The sequence below is a fragment of the Hylobates moloch genome, unplaced genomic scaffold (assembly GCF_009828535.3).
Source record: "Hylobates moloch isolate HMO894 unplaced genomic scaffold, HMol_V3 SCAFFOLD_14, whole genome shotgun sequence".
NCBI lineage: Eukaryota > Metazoa > Chordata > Mammalia > Primates > Hylobatidae > Hylobates > Hylobates moloch.
Window position 1 is genome coordinate 89,038,891 of NW_026652289.1, and position 16,678 is coordinate 89,055,568.

The 16,678-nt window shown below is 47.2% G+C and overlaps 1 protein-coding gene across 1 annotated transcript in view; it reads right to left on the minus strand.

Annotated features, from left to right (window-relative positions):
* HERC2 (HECT and RLD domain containing E3 ubiquitin protein ligase 2) overlaps positions 1 to 16,678 on the minus strand; it is a 162,790-nt gene that overhangs the window by 92,713 nt on the left and 53,399 nt on the right. The window contains exons 30-38 of the mRNA XM_058427697.1: positions 16,319 to 16,543; positions 13,510 to 13,691; positions 12,548 to 12,695; positions 12,091 to 12,287; positions 11,755 to 11,985; positions 10,463 to 10,601; positions 8,995 to 9,138; positions 4,270 to 4,412; positions 87 to 354 (exon numbers count right to left, since the gene is read on the minus strand). Of these exons, the coding sequence (XP_058283680.1) occupies positions 87 to 354; positions 4,270 to 4,412; positions 8,995 to 9,138; positions 10,463 to 10,601; positions 11,755 to 11,985; positions 12,091 to 12,287; positions 12,548 to 12,695; positions 13,510 to 13,691; positions 16,319 to 16,543 (1,677 nt within the window). The remainder of the gene's footprint in view (positions 1 to 86; positions 355 to 4,269; positions 4,413 to 8,994; positions 9,139 to 10,462; positions 10,602 to 11,754; positions 11,986 to 12,090; positions 12,288 to 12,547; positions 12,696 to 13,509; positions 13,692 to 16,318; positions 16,544 to 16,678) is intronic.

Here is a 16,678-nt window from a genome sequence, read left to right on the forward strand (position 1 = left end):
ACACACAGCACACCAGCCACCGTGAGTCAACAGCCCTGAAGCGGGAACCCCCACACACACAAGCAGAGGCCAGGAAAACGAAGTACCAGGCAAGCCGGATGCATTCCCGGAAGCACCAGTGAGAGACTTCAGGGCAAACTCGATGTTCCTTCTGGGAAATCCCATCTCCATGAGCTGCACCACAATCGGCAGAGCGGGAACGGGCGACTGCTTGCGCCTCTTCACTCTGGCAGGGCGGATGTGCTGCACGGCGATAGGCGTGGTGGCCTCACTGGAGCTGCAGTCTTCAAATCCTGGGCTCGAAGGGTGAGTGGACTCCACAGCCAAGCACTGGCACACGGCCAGTGCAGCAGCCTGGGCAGACAAGAGGGTCCTGGGAGGTTTGGGAAGTGCCCTCGACTAGCTTACACAGTCTAGGAACATGGGGGTGATGGCCTTCTACTGCAAACTGCAGTACGCAAGTCTAGAAAGCCCACATTCACGTGTGTTTTTCAATGAGTTCCTAAAACATGTTAGAAAATGACAAAGCCAAGTTTCTTGGTTTAATGCAGAGAAAATACTTGGTCATAAAATAACTTTCCTGTTTCAGCAGACAGAGAGCCTATTAAATTAGCCAAGTATCAATGTCCATTAAGGAAAACTTCATTACAGCCCTAAGTGAGCAGTCACAGGGGCTGGAGGGAGCAGGGAGAAAGGCATTCCCCCTGCCTTAACCAGGCACTGTGGTGGGGGCCACAGGCACCTGTGTTTTAGACAGGCCAGAAATGACACAGGACTCTCATGTACCGTTAAACCAACCCTCAACTATTCAAGGGTTAAATAACCACAGTGAGGTTAAACGAGGTATTAAAAAATAAGAGAAATAAAAGTATTAGTTGGGAAACACACTGCAATGAATCAGAAAACATCTAAACTGCCAGTCTCTGCAGCTGGGAACTCCCCACCTACAGCACAAACAGCACTTCCCTCATCTATCTGCAACTCCCTGGTCCTCCTCCCCAGCTGCTCTCATAGCGCTGACTTGCTATTTTGTTAAACTGAGCATGTGAGGAAGGAATCAGGAAGAAACCAAGGACACTGTGGAGCCCCCCAGCGCTCAGGAAGTATCAAAGCCTAGGGTTTTACAGCGAAGTCTGGGTAACTTGGAAGTGACAGGTTTCATCCTAAAAGTTTAAAATTCAGAGCTAGATTGAGCCAAGAGTTCTGGTTCTGATAATGGGGAGTTAGGGTGCACTGGACTAACCCTTGGCTGATAATAATCATGAACTCTGGATAAAATATTTTTTAAAACTGCTTGAGGGCACTGGAGAACAGCTGAAGCAATCAGCAATAAAACAAGCACAACCCCTGACCCCGAGAAGCCTGCGGGCAAGATGCACATTAACCCAGAGAAGCCTGCAGGCAAGATGCACATTAACCCAGGGAAGCCTGCAGGCAAGACACACATTAACCCAGGGAAGCCTGCGGGCAATTCGTACATTAATTCAGGGAAGCCTGCGGGCAAGACGCACATTAACCCAGGGAAGCCTGCGGGCAAGATGCACATTAACCCAGGGAAGCCTGCAGGCAAGATGCACATTAACCCAGGGAAGCCTGCAGGCAAGATGCACATTAACCCAGGGAAGCCTGCAGGCAAGATGCACATTAACCACAGACGGTGCACCTTCCTGCACTGCAGGGGCTGGGTTCCCGGTTTGCCAGAGCAACCAGAATGCGAGGGAAAGCCCACCTGAAAAAGAAACCACAGAGGGAAAACCATGAAATGTGCAGACGGACTACCCGAAATCTACAGCTGAATCTAAACTGAAGCACCTCTGAAGAGCCTGGGCTCGGCATAAAGGGACCGCTGGAAGGCTGCAGGGGCTCCCCAGCTGCCCAGGGCCAGGACAGCATCTGAGGCTCAAGCTCAATCAACTAGAGGTGGGGAGGAGAATGTCAAGGCTTCCAGAGACGCCCAGAAGAGATTCTAAATCCTTAAGAATTAAGGATCCACAACCAGGGCTAAGGGCAAATAAAAAATCATTAGAAAGCCTGGCACCAAGCCACCTCAGGATCAAGGAGGACTGTCAGGTACTGAACTGCCTGTGGGAAGAAAACTCCCCGTTCTCCAGAGAAGGCAGAACCCAGAGCCAATACAATATAAAGTCCAAAGAATCCAGAATGAAATAAAAATTCTCACATATGTGAAGGACAACAACCAATAACTGACTATAATCAAGGAAAAAAAAACTGCAAAGAGCAGCACACCAACAGGTGGGCAGACGTTAGAATTAGCAAACAAGAAATTCAACATAACTATCAGAAATATGTTTTAAAATGTACAGTAAAAGATAGACTTGGCCGGGCATGGTGGCTCACACCTGTAATCCCAGCACTTTGGGAGCCCGAGGCGGGCGGATCATGAGGTCAGGAGTTCGAGACCAGCCTGGCCAACATGGTAAAATCCCATCTCTACTAAATATACAAAAATTAGCCAAGCGTGGTGGCAGGCACCTGTAGTCCTAGCTACTCGGGAGGCTGAGGCAGGAAAATCACTTGAACCCAGGAGTCAGAGATTGCAGTGAGCTGAGATCACGCCACTGCACTCCAGCCTGGCGACAGAGCAAGACTCCGTCAAAAAAAAAAAGAGACAGACTTAAGGGATGAAGACAGGAACTGTCAGAAGAGATATAAAACTATTAAATGAGAGCCAAATGGAAATAAGAGATGTGAGAAATATAAAATAAAGTATGTCTTGGATGGACATAACAAGAGATTAGGCCCAACAAAGCAAAGCATCTTGACCTTTCAAACAGATCAAGACAAACTAACCAAGCTACTAACAAAGAGAAGAAAGACTTTCTATTAAAATCGTAAAAGGAAACTCACTAACAGTGTAACAGATGTATAATGGTATTTCCAGAAAAGAACAAAAAGAGCAAGACAGAGGGAAGAAACAATAGTCAAAAGTTTCCAAATTTGGTAGTGGAACAAAAATCAAGCCAAAGATGCAAGCAGCTTAAGCAAATTTCAAGGAGGACAGTGGGGTGGGCGGGATGGGCCACCATTGCATACATGAGCCCAGCTTAGGGAAACTGCAGAAAACCAAAGATAACAGAAAATACGAAAAGCAACCAGAGAAAAAAGGCATTTCATACAAAAGAAGAGATAAGAACAATGACTCTCCATCGGAATCCATGGAGACAAAACAGCGGAAGGTCTCTTTTGTACAACAGTCCTTCCCAGTTCCTGAAGGACAACTCTACATGGCCTTCTAGGTGTTCACACTCGGCATCTCCCAGCATGACTGCAGGCTGTGCACCACCCCACGTGCTCTCAAGTTGCTCAGCGTCTTCTTTTGATCTCTGCCAGGGATACTGGAAACACAACCAGGCCCTTTAAAATGAACCTTCACCTCAGAGGTTCCCAGACCTGAGAAGAAGCTGGAGTTCAGAAGAGCTCATGGCCAACCTCCTCCCTTCCTGCCCACACCCATTTCTTGCTTTCTCCCTTTGCACCCCCACCATCTTTCCAGCTCATTCTAGGACTAGGGGAGGCCTCCGACCTGTCCAAGACAGTGGCTGCCTCATCTGGACCCTTGCTCCCAGAAGGGCCCTGCTATCTGAGGGTTTCTGTTAGGGTAATTTCTGACTGCCAAACTGAGTACTGACAGTTTTATTTTTGTCTCTGATATTTTATGCAGATGTTTAATGTATTACACAGCAAGAAAGATTTTGGAACAAACATCTCTAATCCTCTATGTTGCCAGCCATGAAAGCTCCCATCCCTCTTACACTCAATCACGTCGCCTCCTCTATGGGAACGTCCTGTAGCCCTGACCGTGTGCCTCGCTGCTGCCCTCACCTGCTCCACAGCATGGAGAGAGCTGAGAGGATGGTGGCACCAGAGCACCCCCGAAGAGGCTCCTGAGTGAATGAAACAGACAAACGGGTGCCAGAGTCCTGACGAGCCTCTTTGAATAATTCTACTTCCTGGAAAAAGATCCCTTCGTGAAGATGTGAGCATTTAACCCATGCTGCATCTAGTTAATACTTTTTAACAATTTACACAAATCCAAAATAAGGTTAAACTTCAACCCTCTCCGTCTTTAGTATTATAATGTTCTGCAGACTATGCACAAACAGGGTTAAACCCCAATGAATCATTAGAATTATTTGCATACTATCACTTGAAATTCAGAATAGATCCTTAAGAAAATATACATCTAGAAAAAAATTGTTCACAATTTAGTGCTGTGGATTAAAAACTGTCAAGGCTGCATGGCTGTACCTCAAGTTCCTGTTTATCAAATATGGCCTTCACAGGAGACGGCTGGGTGGCTGAGGCCAGCAGCTGCTGCAAGAGGATCATGGGGGGCTGCGGCCCTTCAGGAGACATGTCCCCAAGGTCAGGTGATACCACTGCTCCATCATCTGAATTTAAAAACAAAATGTGTGTAAGATTCTATTTTCAACTGCGAACACCACTTTACTACTAAAGAAAATGCACTGAGCATGTTAAATCAGGTATGACTTCTGCCTCATTATGTGATAGAAAACCAAAATCTTCAAGGTTCAGACATCGAACAAAAACTAGACTCTAGGCTGGGCGCGGTGGCTCACACCTGTAATCCCTGCACTTTGAGAGGCCGAGGTGGGTGGATCACGAGATCAGGAGATTGAGACCATCCTGGCTAACATGGTGAAACCCCATCTCTACTAAAAATACAAAACCTTAGCCGGGCATGGTGGTGGGCACCTGTAGTCCCAGCTACTTGGGAGGCTGACACAGGAGAATGGCATGAACCCAGGAGGCAGAGCTTGCAGTGAGCTGAGAACGTGCCACTGCACTTTAGCCTGGGCGACAGACCGAGGCTCAGTCTCAAAAAAAAAAAAAAAAAAAAAATTAGCTGGGCGTGGTGGTGCGTGCCTGTAATCCCAGCTACTCGCAAGGCTGAGGCAGGAGAATTGCTTGAACCAGAGAGTTGGAGGTTGCAGTGAGCCAAGATCACGCCACTGCACTCCAGCCTGTCAACAGAGCAAGACTCTATCTCAAAAAAAGAAAAAAAAGAACTAGACTCTAAACCACTTTCACTGCCTGCTTTTGGTCTCTGTCCTTCATTAGTGCATCTGTCTCTTAGAGCCAGCAAATGCTCCTTCCCAGATTTCTGCACTTGGTCTGATTCTTTCTCTTTTTCTTGAGATGGAGTCTCACTCTGTTGCCCAGGCTGGAGTGCAGTGGCACAATCTTGGCTCACTGCAACCTCTGCCTCCTGGCTCAAGCGATTCTCCTGCATCAGCCTTCCCGGTAGCTGGGACTACAGGCACACACCACCACACCCGGCTAATTTTTGTATTTTTAGTATAGATGGGGTTTCACCATGTTGGCCAGGCTGGTCTCGAACTCCTGACCTCACGTGATCCACCCACCTCAGCATCCCAAAGTGTTGGGATTACAGGTGTGAGCCACCATGCCTGGCCTACACACTCTCTTTCGTGTTCACTCACGGCTTCAGTAACCCCTGACACAGACACATCCCACGTGCATATTTCTAGCTGTAGCTTTTCCAGCTAAGCCTCACTGAGATCATTAAATGACCCCAACTGCAAATGTGTCATGTGCTCAGGGTGATGGCTTTTTGTCTGTTATGAGTAGCTTTAGGTGCAGCCTTTAGGACTCTGTTTGACACAGCCCCACAGAGATCCACTGCCCTCAAGCCCACTTCACACAATCTAGGTACTCATCCAGGTACTCACGGCATTTGCATGTGCTGGTTTTCTTCGGTGACAATTTCAATTAACTAGACCAGGAGCTGGAATCTTTCTCTTAAAGGGCCAGAGAGTAAATAGTTTAGGCTGATGGGCTGTACAGTCTCTGTCCCAACTACTCAGCTCTGCCACTGTAGAGCAAAAGCATCCAGAGATGATATGTAAACAAGTGGTGTGCCTGTGTTCCCATAAAAATTTACAAAAACAGATGCACGGCAGTTTTGTCAATCTAGCTCTGTTCGAAGTCCCTGCTTGGCCCAAAGCACAGACTTGATCATCCTGATGCAGGTCTGCTGTAACTGCTCGTTGGGCTGAGTGCAGAACAGAACAGCCAATCCAATTCCCAGCTCCAATCTCTCAATCGCTACAACTGGGAAATCATGTTCCCTACAACCTCTACTATTGATTGATTCTATACTTTCAATCGATTTCTTTCATCCTCAGCAGGTTTAAAATTAATTTCATAGCATCCTCTCAAGATTAAGAAACAAACACACACACTCCACATTCTACTGGACTTGCTTATTTTTTTCAAACGCATCACTCACTATTCTCCCCTCAACTCAAGCTTGAAACAGCAGAGTCATCTTCCACTTTTTGCTGGTTCCCCAAAAAGTTACCATCTACAAGACTACATCATCACAGTGGATGGCACCTTCCTTCCACCAGAACCTTCTTTCCCTTTTCATGCCTTCCCCCTCATCACCTGACACAGGAGCAATTCTCCATCTCTGTCATCTCCTGTTTCAGATACTCCTATACCTTACTAGCAGGTGTATCACCCGAAGGTCAATGCTTACCATGTGGCCCCTACCACAGCTTTCCAAGTGGGCCTCAAGTTTCACCCTGGTCTCCAAGGTACTCTGTAACAGGATGTCACCCGCCCATCTAGCGTCAGCCCCACCACTCATCGACAAACCCTGAGCTCTAAGCAACGCAGAGCTGCTCAACATGCTTCCAAAGACTCGCCACTTTCACTCCTCTCCTCCTGGTCCACCACCAGCAGAGTGCTTGTCTGCTGGCATCTGTCTGCCACAGCCTTCAAAGGCTGCCCGTCCAGTGCTCAGCTGCCACTGGCTCCAGACGCCTGGGGAACCACTCACACGCCTCACCGTCCCCTGGCCCCAGAGGACAGAGAGAGCCATCTGCATTCACTTCCTCTCCTCATCCAAACCCTAGAGAGCAATGATCATAGGAAAGGACTTTCCCCCAAAAGACTTAGCATAATGTCCTTCAATAGTAGGAGATCAAAAAATGGTTTTTTTCCATTAAAAGTGACACAAGCTCATTCTAGAAAACTAAATATAGAGAAATATAAAGAAAATAAAGACAGCCAAAATTCCACCAACGATTACTGGGTCACTATTTCGCTAAACAGATCACTATGGCATATCTATAAACGGATATACATAGCAATGTGCTTTTCTGTTTACTTATCATTTTCATGTTTCCATGGCAATAAACACATACAGCTAGCCCTCCGTATCCATGGGATCTGCATCCAAAGATTCAACAAACCACAAATCAAAAATATTCAGAATAAAACAATTTTTAAAATACAATTTTAAAAAAAATAGCAATGACAACTATTTACATATCATTTATATTTATTTATTTTATTTTATTTTATTTTTGGGACAGAGTCTCGCTCTGTCGCCCAGGCTGGAGTGCAGTGGCACGAACTCAGCTCACTGCAAGCTCTGCATCCCGGGTTCACACCATTCTCCTGCCTCAGCCTCCCAAGTAACTGGGACTACAGGCACCTGCCACCACGCCTGGCTAATTTTTTGTATTTTTAGTAGAGACGGAGTTTCACTGTGTTAGCCAGGATGGTCTCGATCTCCTGACCTCGTGATCTGCCCACCTTAGCCTCCCAAAGTGGTGGGATTACAGGCGTGAGCCACTGCGCCCGGCCTATATATCATTTATATTTTTAAAGTATTTGGAAGGATGTGCATAGGTTATATGCAAATACTACACCATTTTATAGAAGGGCCTTAAGCATTAGTGAATTCTGGTATAACTGGGGGTCTTGGAACTCATCCCCATGGATATTGAGGGAAGACTATATATGTACTATCATTTTGAATGGCACCATGATATCACACTGTATGGATACACAACATAAGAATGAGTATTTTGGTGTCTACAGTTTTAAAACACAAAAACAATACCAAAAAGGAGGCCATAACGACACTGTTGAATACATTATCTTTTTTTTTTTTTTGAGACAAAGTCTCACTCTGTCGCCCAGGCTGGAGTGCAGTGGCACAATCTGCACCCTGCAATCCGCACACACTGCAACCTCTGCCCCCGCCCCAGTTCAAGTGATTCTCCTGCCTCAGCCTCCCAAGTACCTGGGATTACAGGCGGCCACCACTATGCCCCGCTAATTATTTTTTATTTTTTTGAGACAGAGTCTTGCTCTGTCGCCCAGGCTGGACTGCAGTGGCGCGATGTCAGCTCACTGCAAGCTCCACCTCCCGGATTCATGCCATTCTCCTGCGTCAGCCTCCCGAGTAGCTAGAACTACAGGTGTCCACCACCTTGCCCAGCTAATGTTTTGTATTTTTAGTAGTGGTGGGGTTTCACCATGTTAGCCAGGATGGTCTCTATCTCCTGACCTTGTGATCCCGCCACCTGCCTCGGCCTCCCAAAGTGCAGGGATTACAGGCGTGAGCCATTGTGCCCGGCTGGTGAATACATTATCTTTACATGCCTTTTCGTATGATAAAGTCCCACAGAATGACTTGCTGGGTCAAAGTATATAAATACACACATACATCTACGCATTTCAAAGTCCAACTCATTTCCTCAGACGCCCATTAGATGGCTACACCAACTGAAATTCCCAGCAGCAACGTGTTCATGGAGTGCGGCTTTATGCGCGTTTGAAGAACCAGCTTAGGTTCTTCTTGTTACAATACAGGCTCTATTTCTTTGGTCTGGGGTGCGGCCTGGGAGTCTGCATTTCTAACACATACCTGTGTGCCACCAATCTTGCTGACCCATGCACCACACTTTAAATGGGAAGGCATGAAAATACCTTTTTCCCTCCCCATCCACCAGATGCCCTCAGTCTTGTCTTATGACGATGACAATTTTATTCACAGTTGGTGGTTGCTGGGCAGGCCACGTGTCTATTTATAAGCCACCTATGTCCATTTTTATGAACTGATTGTTCACATCCTTTGTCTACCTTCTACTGCCCTTCTTATAAAGATTTAAGAACTTTTAAAAAAGATACCTGTGTGAACAGTTCCAGTCTCCTGAACAGCTGGCTGAGACAAGATCTGCCGCAGTTTATCCTGGTGGGAGAGCAGCGCCCGACCTGCTTTCAGGATGTATAGCTTCAACTGCTGGCACCGCAGCAGGTCCAGGTCCACTTGTCCTGTGGAAGGAAAGACTCAGTGAGAAGGGCATGCCCTGCTCAGACTCCCTCCTCGCCAGCAGCAAGCCTGTGCCACATGGCAATGAGTAATGCTCTGCCCTTCAGGAATCTGCCGACCGCACACACTGTCCGTGACAAAGGGCTCGCCTTTCCCAGTGTTACACTCGGTGCTTCTGGGTAAGCACCTTCTGCCTCCTGGGTCTTCCTTCCCTGCTCTCCAGGCACCTAATTTGATAGGATGCAGGATTCAATGGGTTTAACACAGTTAGAACCATGTTAGCTACTATTAATATGATCAAATGTTCCCCAAGTTGCTGAAGTTTCAGCCGCTTTCACTCTTCTTCTAAGACTCCTCTGAGAGAGTCTGTCGGCCCCACTAGCTCTTTAACTGATGAAGACTGCAGCAATGCCCAAGGCTTATCTGATAGCAGAGGCCACAGAAGCAGCACAGAGAGCATGGGGTGGGGAGGAAGGAGGGCCGCAGGTGCCACACAGGCACTGGCTCCACTAACTGGCAGACAGGTGTATTCACCACAATGGGAAACGGCAGCTACTAGAGAAAGCCAGCTGAATTTCGGACATGTTGTGATTTGCATGCACTGCACCTCCAACCAAAGATGTGAATGGGAGATCCAGAGTTGAAAGTGCTTACATCATAAATGCTGAAGCAGCAATCGTAGGTCTGTGGGAGCAAGAGGGGAGAAAACGTAGGTCTGTGGGAGCAAGAGGGGAGAAAACTCAAGAAGAGTGGGCAGAATACGCCATAGTTATGGGTGAAGCCACACGGACTTCCAGGACATAAAGAATGAGCAGAGAGAAGAGCTCCCTAGAAACATGGAAAGAAACTCAGGAGAGCTACATTCTAGACCCAAAGGAAGGCAAAGCCAAGCAAGGCTACAGTCTCAGCCACACTGAATGCCACAGGCAAGCCAGGTGCTTCCGGGACAGAGGCCCCTGGATCTGGCAGGGAACAGGCCGCGAGCATGGTCCAACAGGGTGACTGGGCCACAGGGCCCTGGGATGGAGGGGAGGAGGCAAGAGGTGAACACAGACTTCTCTTCTGGGATAAAGGGTGACACTGAGAAGAGGGTGTGAGCCATGGGGTTCTTCCAAGTGTGGCTCCGAACATGGCGACAAAGGCTGACTCAAAAACACTCATTACCACGAACACAGGGTTACATTCCCAACCACAACGCAACAAATGGTGAGCCCACGTGAACCCCAGGACTTTAGCACATCTGTGAACTCACTCATAAAAGAACACTGTACAAACAACACGAGTTTAGGACGGCAGCTATTTCATCAAGAAGCACCATGTACTGACCTGCAAAGGCCTGTTTAGTCGATTTCTTTATTTTGTGCTTTTCTAACTTGCTTCCAGCGAGGTTCACCAACTGAGCCCAGACAGACAGCATGGGCTCTGTGAAGGGCAGGTTGTTCACATTAAAGGCCACGGCAGGGAGCTGGAGAGGACACAGAAGCTGTCAGCAATGTGGCCAATATGACTAACAAATGAAACGTTCTGAAAGTCATCAAAACCATGGGTTTAATCCTGAAATGCCATACATACCCATAAGCCTTTTTATAGCTGAGAATAATCGTTTTTTAAAATGACATTAAAGGCAAGATAGAGACTTACACATATAATAATCTATATTAATTTTTCTTTACAAACCTGTCAACAATAATTACATCAGTGTGGTGATTACTATCTTCTCAGGTATTTTCTATATACTTCAAGTTTTCTACAACATGTATATATTCCTATAATAATAAAAAAGAGTACTTTATAGAAAATATAGTCAGGCCGGGCACAGTGGCTCATGCCTGTAATCCGAGCACTTCGGGAGGCTGAGGCAGGCGGATCACCTGAGGTCAGGAGTTTGAGACCAGCCCGGCCAACATAGTGAAACCCCATCTCTACTAAAAATACAAAATTAGCCAGGTGTGGTGGCACGCACCGTAATCCCAGCTACTCAGGAGGCTGAGGCAGGAGAATCGCTTGAACCTGGGAGGCAAAGGTTGCAGAGGGCCAACAAGATCGTGCCATTGTACTCCAGCCTGGATGACAAGAGCAAGATTCCATCTCAAAAAAAAGAAAAAGAATATATAGTAAGATTGCACTTGGGCTACATGAAAATAATGTAAATGGCTCCTTCTCCCTGTGCATCCTTGATTCATAGGTTAAGATGACAGTAGTTGCGACATTAAGTCATGTCACTCAAAACAACTAAGCATTTTCTACATGAAGAAAGGCTGTTTTTTTAAAGGTGTTTAAACATGTTTAAGTTTTTTTAAAACTTGAGTTGTTCAATAAAAAGTAAACTTCATAAATTCACATTTTAAAATAATTAGAACTACCTCATAGATGCACAGTACCTTCTAGGTTGCTAAAGCCCTCTTCGTGTCTCTGAGGCTGAAAAACACACGAACCACTGCTTTAGGTGCCCTGTGAGACAGGCCTTGCTTACCACAGAAGCACAAGCTCACACAGCTTCCTGGAAGGCAAACTTGAAGTACCAGAATCAAGTTCTTTCAAGTGCTAATGTTGGTGCTGGGTTCTAGTGTAAAGCCAATTTCCCTTATCATACAGTAACTGAGCACAAGTTCACCTACTGGTTTCAGCTGATTCAATGGGCAAACGCGACACATCCGCATGTCAGAGAACTGCACGGTGATTTTGCCCTTCGGGGTGATGCGAGTCACGGTGCCTTCTCCAAACTCATCGTGCACAACTTGGCCGCCCAGGCGCAGGCGACCATCGATGCCTCCAATCACAGCCAGGACCGCCATGAGGCCCCCCACTTCAGGGTTCTCGGAATCGGGGAAGTAGTCCTCTAACTGGGCCTAGTGCAGACCAAAAAAGCGAGCTCGACCAGGGACACTCACGGAGCCGCCCAATCCCTACAGGTTTACCGTTCAACTAAATTAATTCTGAGAACACAAACCCACCCCTTCAGAAGGCCTTCCCGCAAAGCTGTGGGTGATGGAGCGGAGCTGGGAGTTGATGTACTTGTTGATGAGCCCATTCCACTGAGTCAGGGAGTGCAGCGTGCGCAGCAGTGCCACCACCTCCTCCGCCAGTGTGCTGCTGTGGGTGGCAGTCAGCGAGGCCTGCGGGCGCACCCTGCGCCGCCTTGGCGTGGACTCTGAGGAGGAAACAAGGGGAGAATCTGCTGCGCCACTCTTCACCAGGACACAGGGAAGGGAGACGGCCACCCACCTCTGAGTGACGGCACTGTGCCGCTCTTCACCAGGGCACAGGGAAAGGAGACGGCCACCCACCTCTGAGTGATGGCACTGCGCCGCTCTTCACCAGGACACAGGGAAGGGAGACGGCCACCCACCTCTGAGACATGGCACTGTGCTGCTCTTCACCAGGACACAGGGAAGGGAGACGGCCACCCACCTCTGAGTGACGGCACGTCGGAGGAGCAGGTAGTGAGCAAGCTCCCCAAGAAGTCAAACAGCTTCTCCACGAGGCATTTCATGTCCCTCGCCCTTTCGGTCTTGTCCCATGACGGAAGGACTGCTTGCAACAAATGCACAGCTAAGATCTGATAAAATTTAAAACGACAAGCATTAAAAAAAATCTGATTAGGAAACTACAGATTGTTATTTTCTCTTTTCTTCTTTTTTTTGAGACAGAGTCTCGCACTGTCGCCCGGGCTGGAGTGCAGTGGCACGGTCTTGGCTCACTACAACCTCCACCTCCCAGGTTCAAGCAATTGTCCTTGCTTCAGCTTCCTGAGTAGCTGGGATTACAGGCACCCACCACCAAGCCCAGCTCATTTTTTTTGTATTTTTAGTAGAGACAGGATTTCACTATGTTGGCCTGGCTGGTCTCAAACTCCTGACCTCATGATCCACCTGCCTCGGCCTCCCCAAGTGCTGGGATGACAAGCATGAGCCACTGCGCCCAGCCTCTCTTTATTTTCTGTTGTCATAATGCAAGTAATCATGTGAAAATTTTGAGATTCATTATTTTACAGCCAGGTAATTACACTCAAGTTGATTAGTGATCAGGATTGTCAGGGACTTTAGAAAAAAAGCAACACTACAGATGTATATGTTTAATTAAAAAAGAATTATTTTTAGTTTAATTCTTAAGACAATTACTCTACAAATTCTGTGAAGCAGATGAGTGAGTAGTTGCAGGATTTACCACTTAAGAGAAAAGCAGGTAAACTAAAGGTTAGCAACTTACCAATTATCAAGGACCTCTGCCCCTTGCATCCAGAAAATCTACCCTATCACTTCTAGACCCTTTCTGCACTCGTTACTGAATAAAGGCCCCTGACTCTGAGGGCAGGGAACTTCAGTACATGGATGCCTCTCTCAGGGAACTGGTTTTGCCTGGCAGCACATTACCTGCCTCTGCAGCGAGGCAGCAGTGAAGGGTGCGTGCCCTTCCACGACCTTCATGAGCAGCGTGATCCACTGTGGGGAGCTCAGGGCGCCGCACACCTGCGGTGTGAGAGCGATGCTCCGCACAAACCCCAGCGTGCACCAGCTCCGGTGTTGCTCCCTGTACACCAGCCTGTTTGGAGAAGCTGCGGGAGGGAAAATAGACATGCTTGGTAACAATCCCTAAAGATAAATTCTTATCTTTTTTTATCAACTTAATTTTCTACAATAAGCTCCTTTAAAATATATTGCAGTTTGTAAATTAATTCAAACTAATTCAAAGTGAGAAGTGGAAGAAGGCTTTTAAGTTAGTTCAAGAAACATTTCCGAATTTTTCTTTTTTAGAGATGGGCCCTCACTATGTTGCCAGGGCTGGTCTAAAACTCCTGGGCTCAAGTGATTCTCCTGCCTTGCTCTGCTGAATAGCTGGGACTACAGGCATTTTTAAAACCTTCTAAGTATGTGTAGTAAAAGTAGTTAGGGAATTTTAGCTATGTATTGTTTCTAGGCAATAGGAAAACGATCTATAATTCAAATAGCAGTAATTTGCAACAATGCATCTATTATATTTTTAATTTCGTGTTTTAAATATCTCCACCATCTTGCTTATATTTAATCTGCACCACTTAAATTTTTCGTATTTTTAGTAGAGACAGTTTCCAATCCAAGTTTAATAATCTGCATTAACGAAATGAGAGTTTTTCACTAGGTTTACACCATCGGATTCTGGCACCAGTGAGCCCACCTCTGCTCTGCCTGGCTCCAAGACTCCACTATTCCCTGAATGGAGACTGAGGCTTGGAGGCTGGGCCCTCCTGAGGGACCCCGCCCACAGCCCCACAGGACCTGCTCTTGCCTCCCACCTCCCCGACCCTGCCCTTAGCTATCCAAGCTTATGAGGACACCTGCCTTCCTTCAGCACACACAAATGCGCTCACACACACACTCACTCTCGCACCCTCATATGCATCCTCACACTCACACCCATACTAAGTTATTCAGACACACTCATGGGCACTCACACATCCACCCTCACACTCTCAGGTGCACTCACACCATTGTCGCAATCACTAACACACACACAATCCCAGTCACACGTATGCACACACAACCTAAGATGCAAGCTGACACACTCCTATGCACTCTCACATACACTTACCCCTCCCAATGCATACAAAACTCACATATGCACTCACACTCAACACTAGTCACAACGGATTACTCACCCACTCACACCTTTACCCACACATTCTCACTTTACACTCACACCTACACTGTTACAACCTCCCACTCACTGACACAAGCAAAATGCTCACATTCACTCACACGCATTCACAATGTCACTCGTGCTCACACTGACAAAAGGCACTCATACACATTTACACAAATGCTCACACTCAATCGCACACTTACACTTGTGCCTGCCACCCACTCATACTTCCTCACACTCACCAAGCCTCACTGACTTACACTTCATCTCACTCGCACACCTAGTAATCACCTCACACTCATGCCTCCCTGGTGCTCACCCTCACACACACACACTGGCTCAATGCACTGACGCTTTCATTCTCACTTCACCTGAATGTAGTCACCTGCCCACTCACATGCTCTCATGGACATACACACCACTCACATAAATGCATGCATACACACACCCACACAACCACATGCTACAAACACACCGTCACACTTGCAACACAAATGCTCAGCCACTTGCCCATCGACCGCTAACACACTCACTCTCATCAATACGTGCAGACGCTCCAGCACACCACTAATACACGCATGCTCTCACACACACTGGAGCACGCCCACATAGCCACCCACACCCACATGTGCTCACTCTCAGTCACATGCACACTCACCCCACTCCCTCAGCTCACATTTCTCATACTGACTCTCCACACAAACACTTTATGGGATTAAACTGTGCCTGTACCCCAACTTCATATACATTCGGAACCTCAGAATATGATCTTATTTAATGAGGTCTCTGTAGACGTCATTAAGGTAAGAATTTAGGTGACATCACGTTGGATTAGAGTCAAAGAAACTCATTGAAAGAGTCCTTTCAGAGACAGAAAAGGACATGCAGAACACAAGGGCAGGGGCCACTTGAAGACGCAGGCAGAGACTGACACAATGCGTCCCCACACCAAGGAAGCCTGGAGCTCCCAGAAGCTGGATGAGGTAAGGAAGGACCTTCCCCTAGAGCCTGTGGAGGGAGCATGGCCCTGCCTGCACCTGGATTTGGGACTTCTGGTCTCCAGAACTCTGAGAGAACAAATTTGTTGTTTGAGGCTAGTGTTATGGGTTGAATTCAGAATTGCAAAATTCATATGTTGAAGCCCTAACCCCTACCGTACCTCAGCAGGTGACCTTGTTTGGAAATAGGGTTGCTGCAGATGTAATCAGTTTGATGAGGCTGAATGATGTCCTTATGAAAAGGGGAGATTTGGAGGCGACTCACACACAGGGAGAATGCCATGTGAAGATGACGGCAGAGATCGGGGTGACACCTCTACAAACCGAGGAATGCTAAAGAGATCAGCAAACTCCAGAAGCTGGGGCAGAGCCCTGAAGCAGCTTCTCCCTCACAGCCCCAGAAGCAACCACCCTTGATCTCAGCCTTCCAGATGCCAGAACCATGAGAATTTCTACTGTGTAAGCCCCCAAGTTTGTAGTACTTTGTTACAGCAGCCACAGGAAATGAATCCACACACATCCACACCCACCCACATGCACACCCAGACACGACAAGCGTGCGGACCCCAGCGCTGTCTCCCTGGGCCCTCAATCTCTCGTTCCATACATGTCTTGTCCGTCGTTCCGCTTTCCACTAACATTCGCAGCAGTCCACATAAAGTCTTGGTGGCTTCGCTCTGCATGATCTCAGCGTGAACTCCGGCAGACAGACAAAGAGTCTGCAGTAAGTTAATAGTGCTGGTAAACATCATTGCAGTGGGGTGAATGTTCCTTTCAGTTTGTTCGGCTTCTAAAAAATATAATCAAAATAACAAATTATATTCCTAAGTAAAACTGGAAGATAGTCTGGCGCATAATTAAACAGCTTTAATATTACATTCTTGTTTTATTGAAGACTTGAATTTTAGTGCAGTTTTAGGTTCAC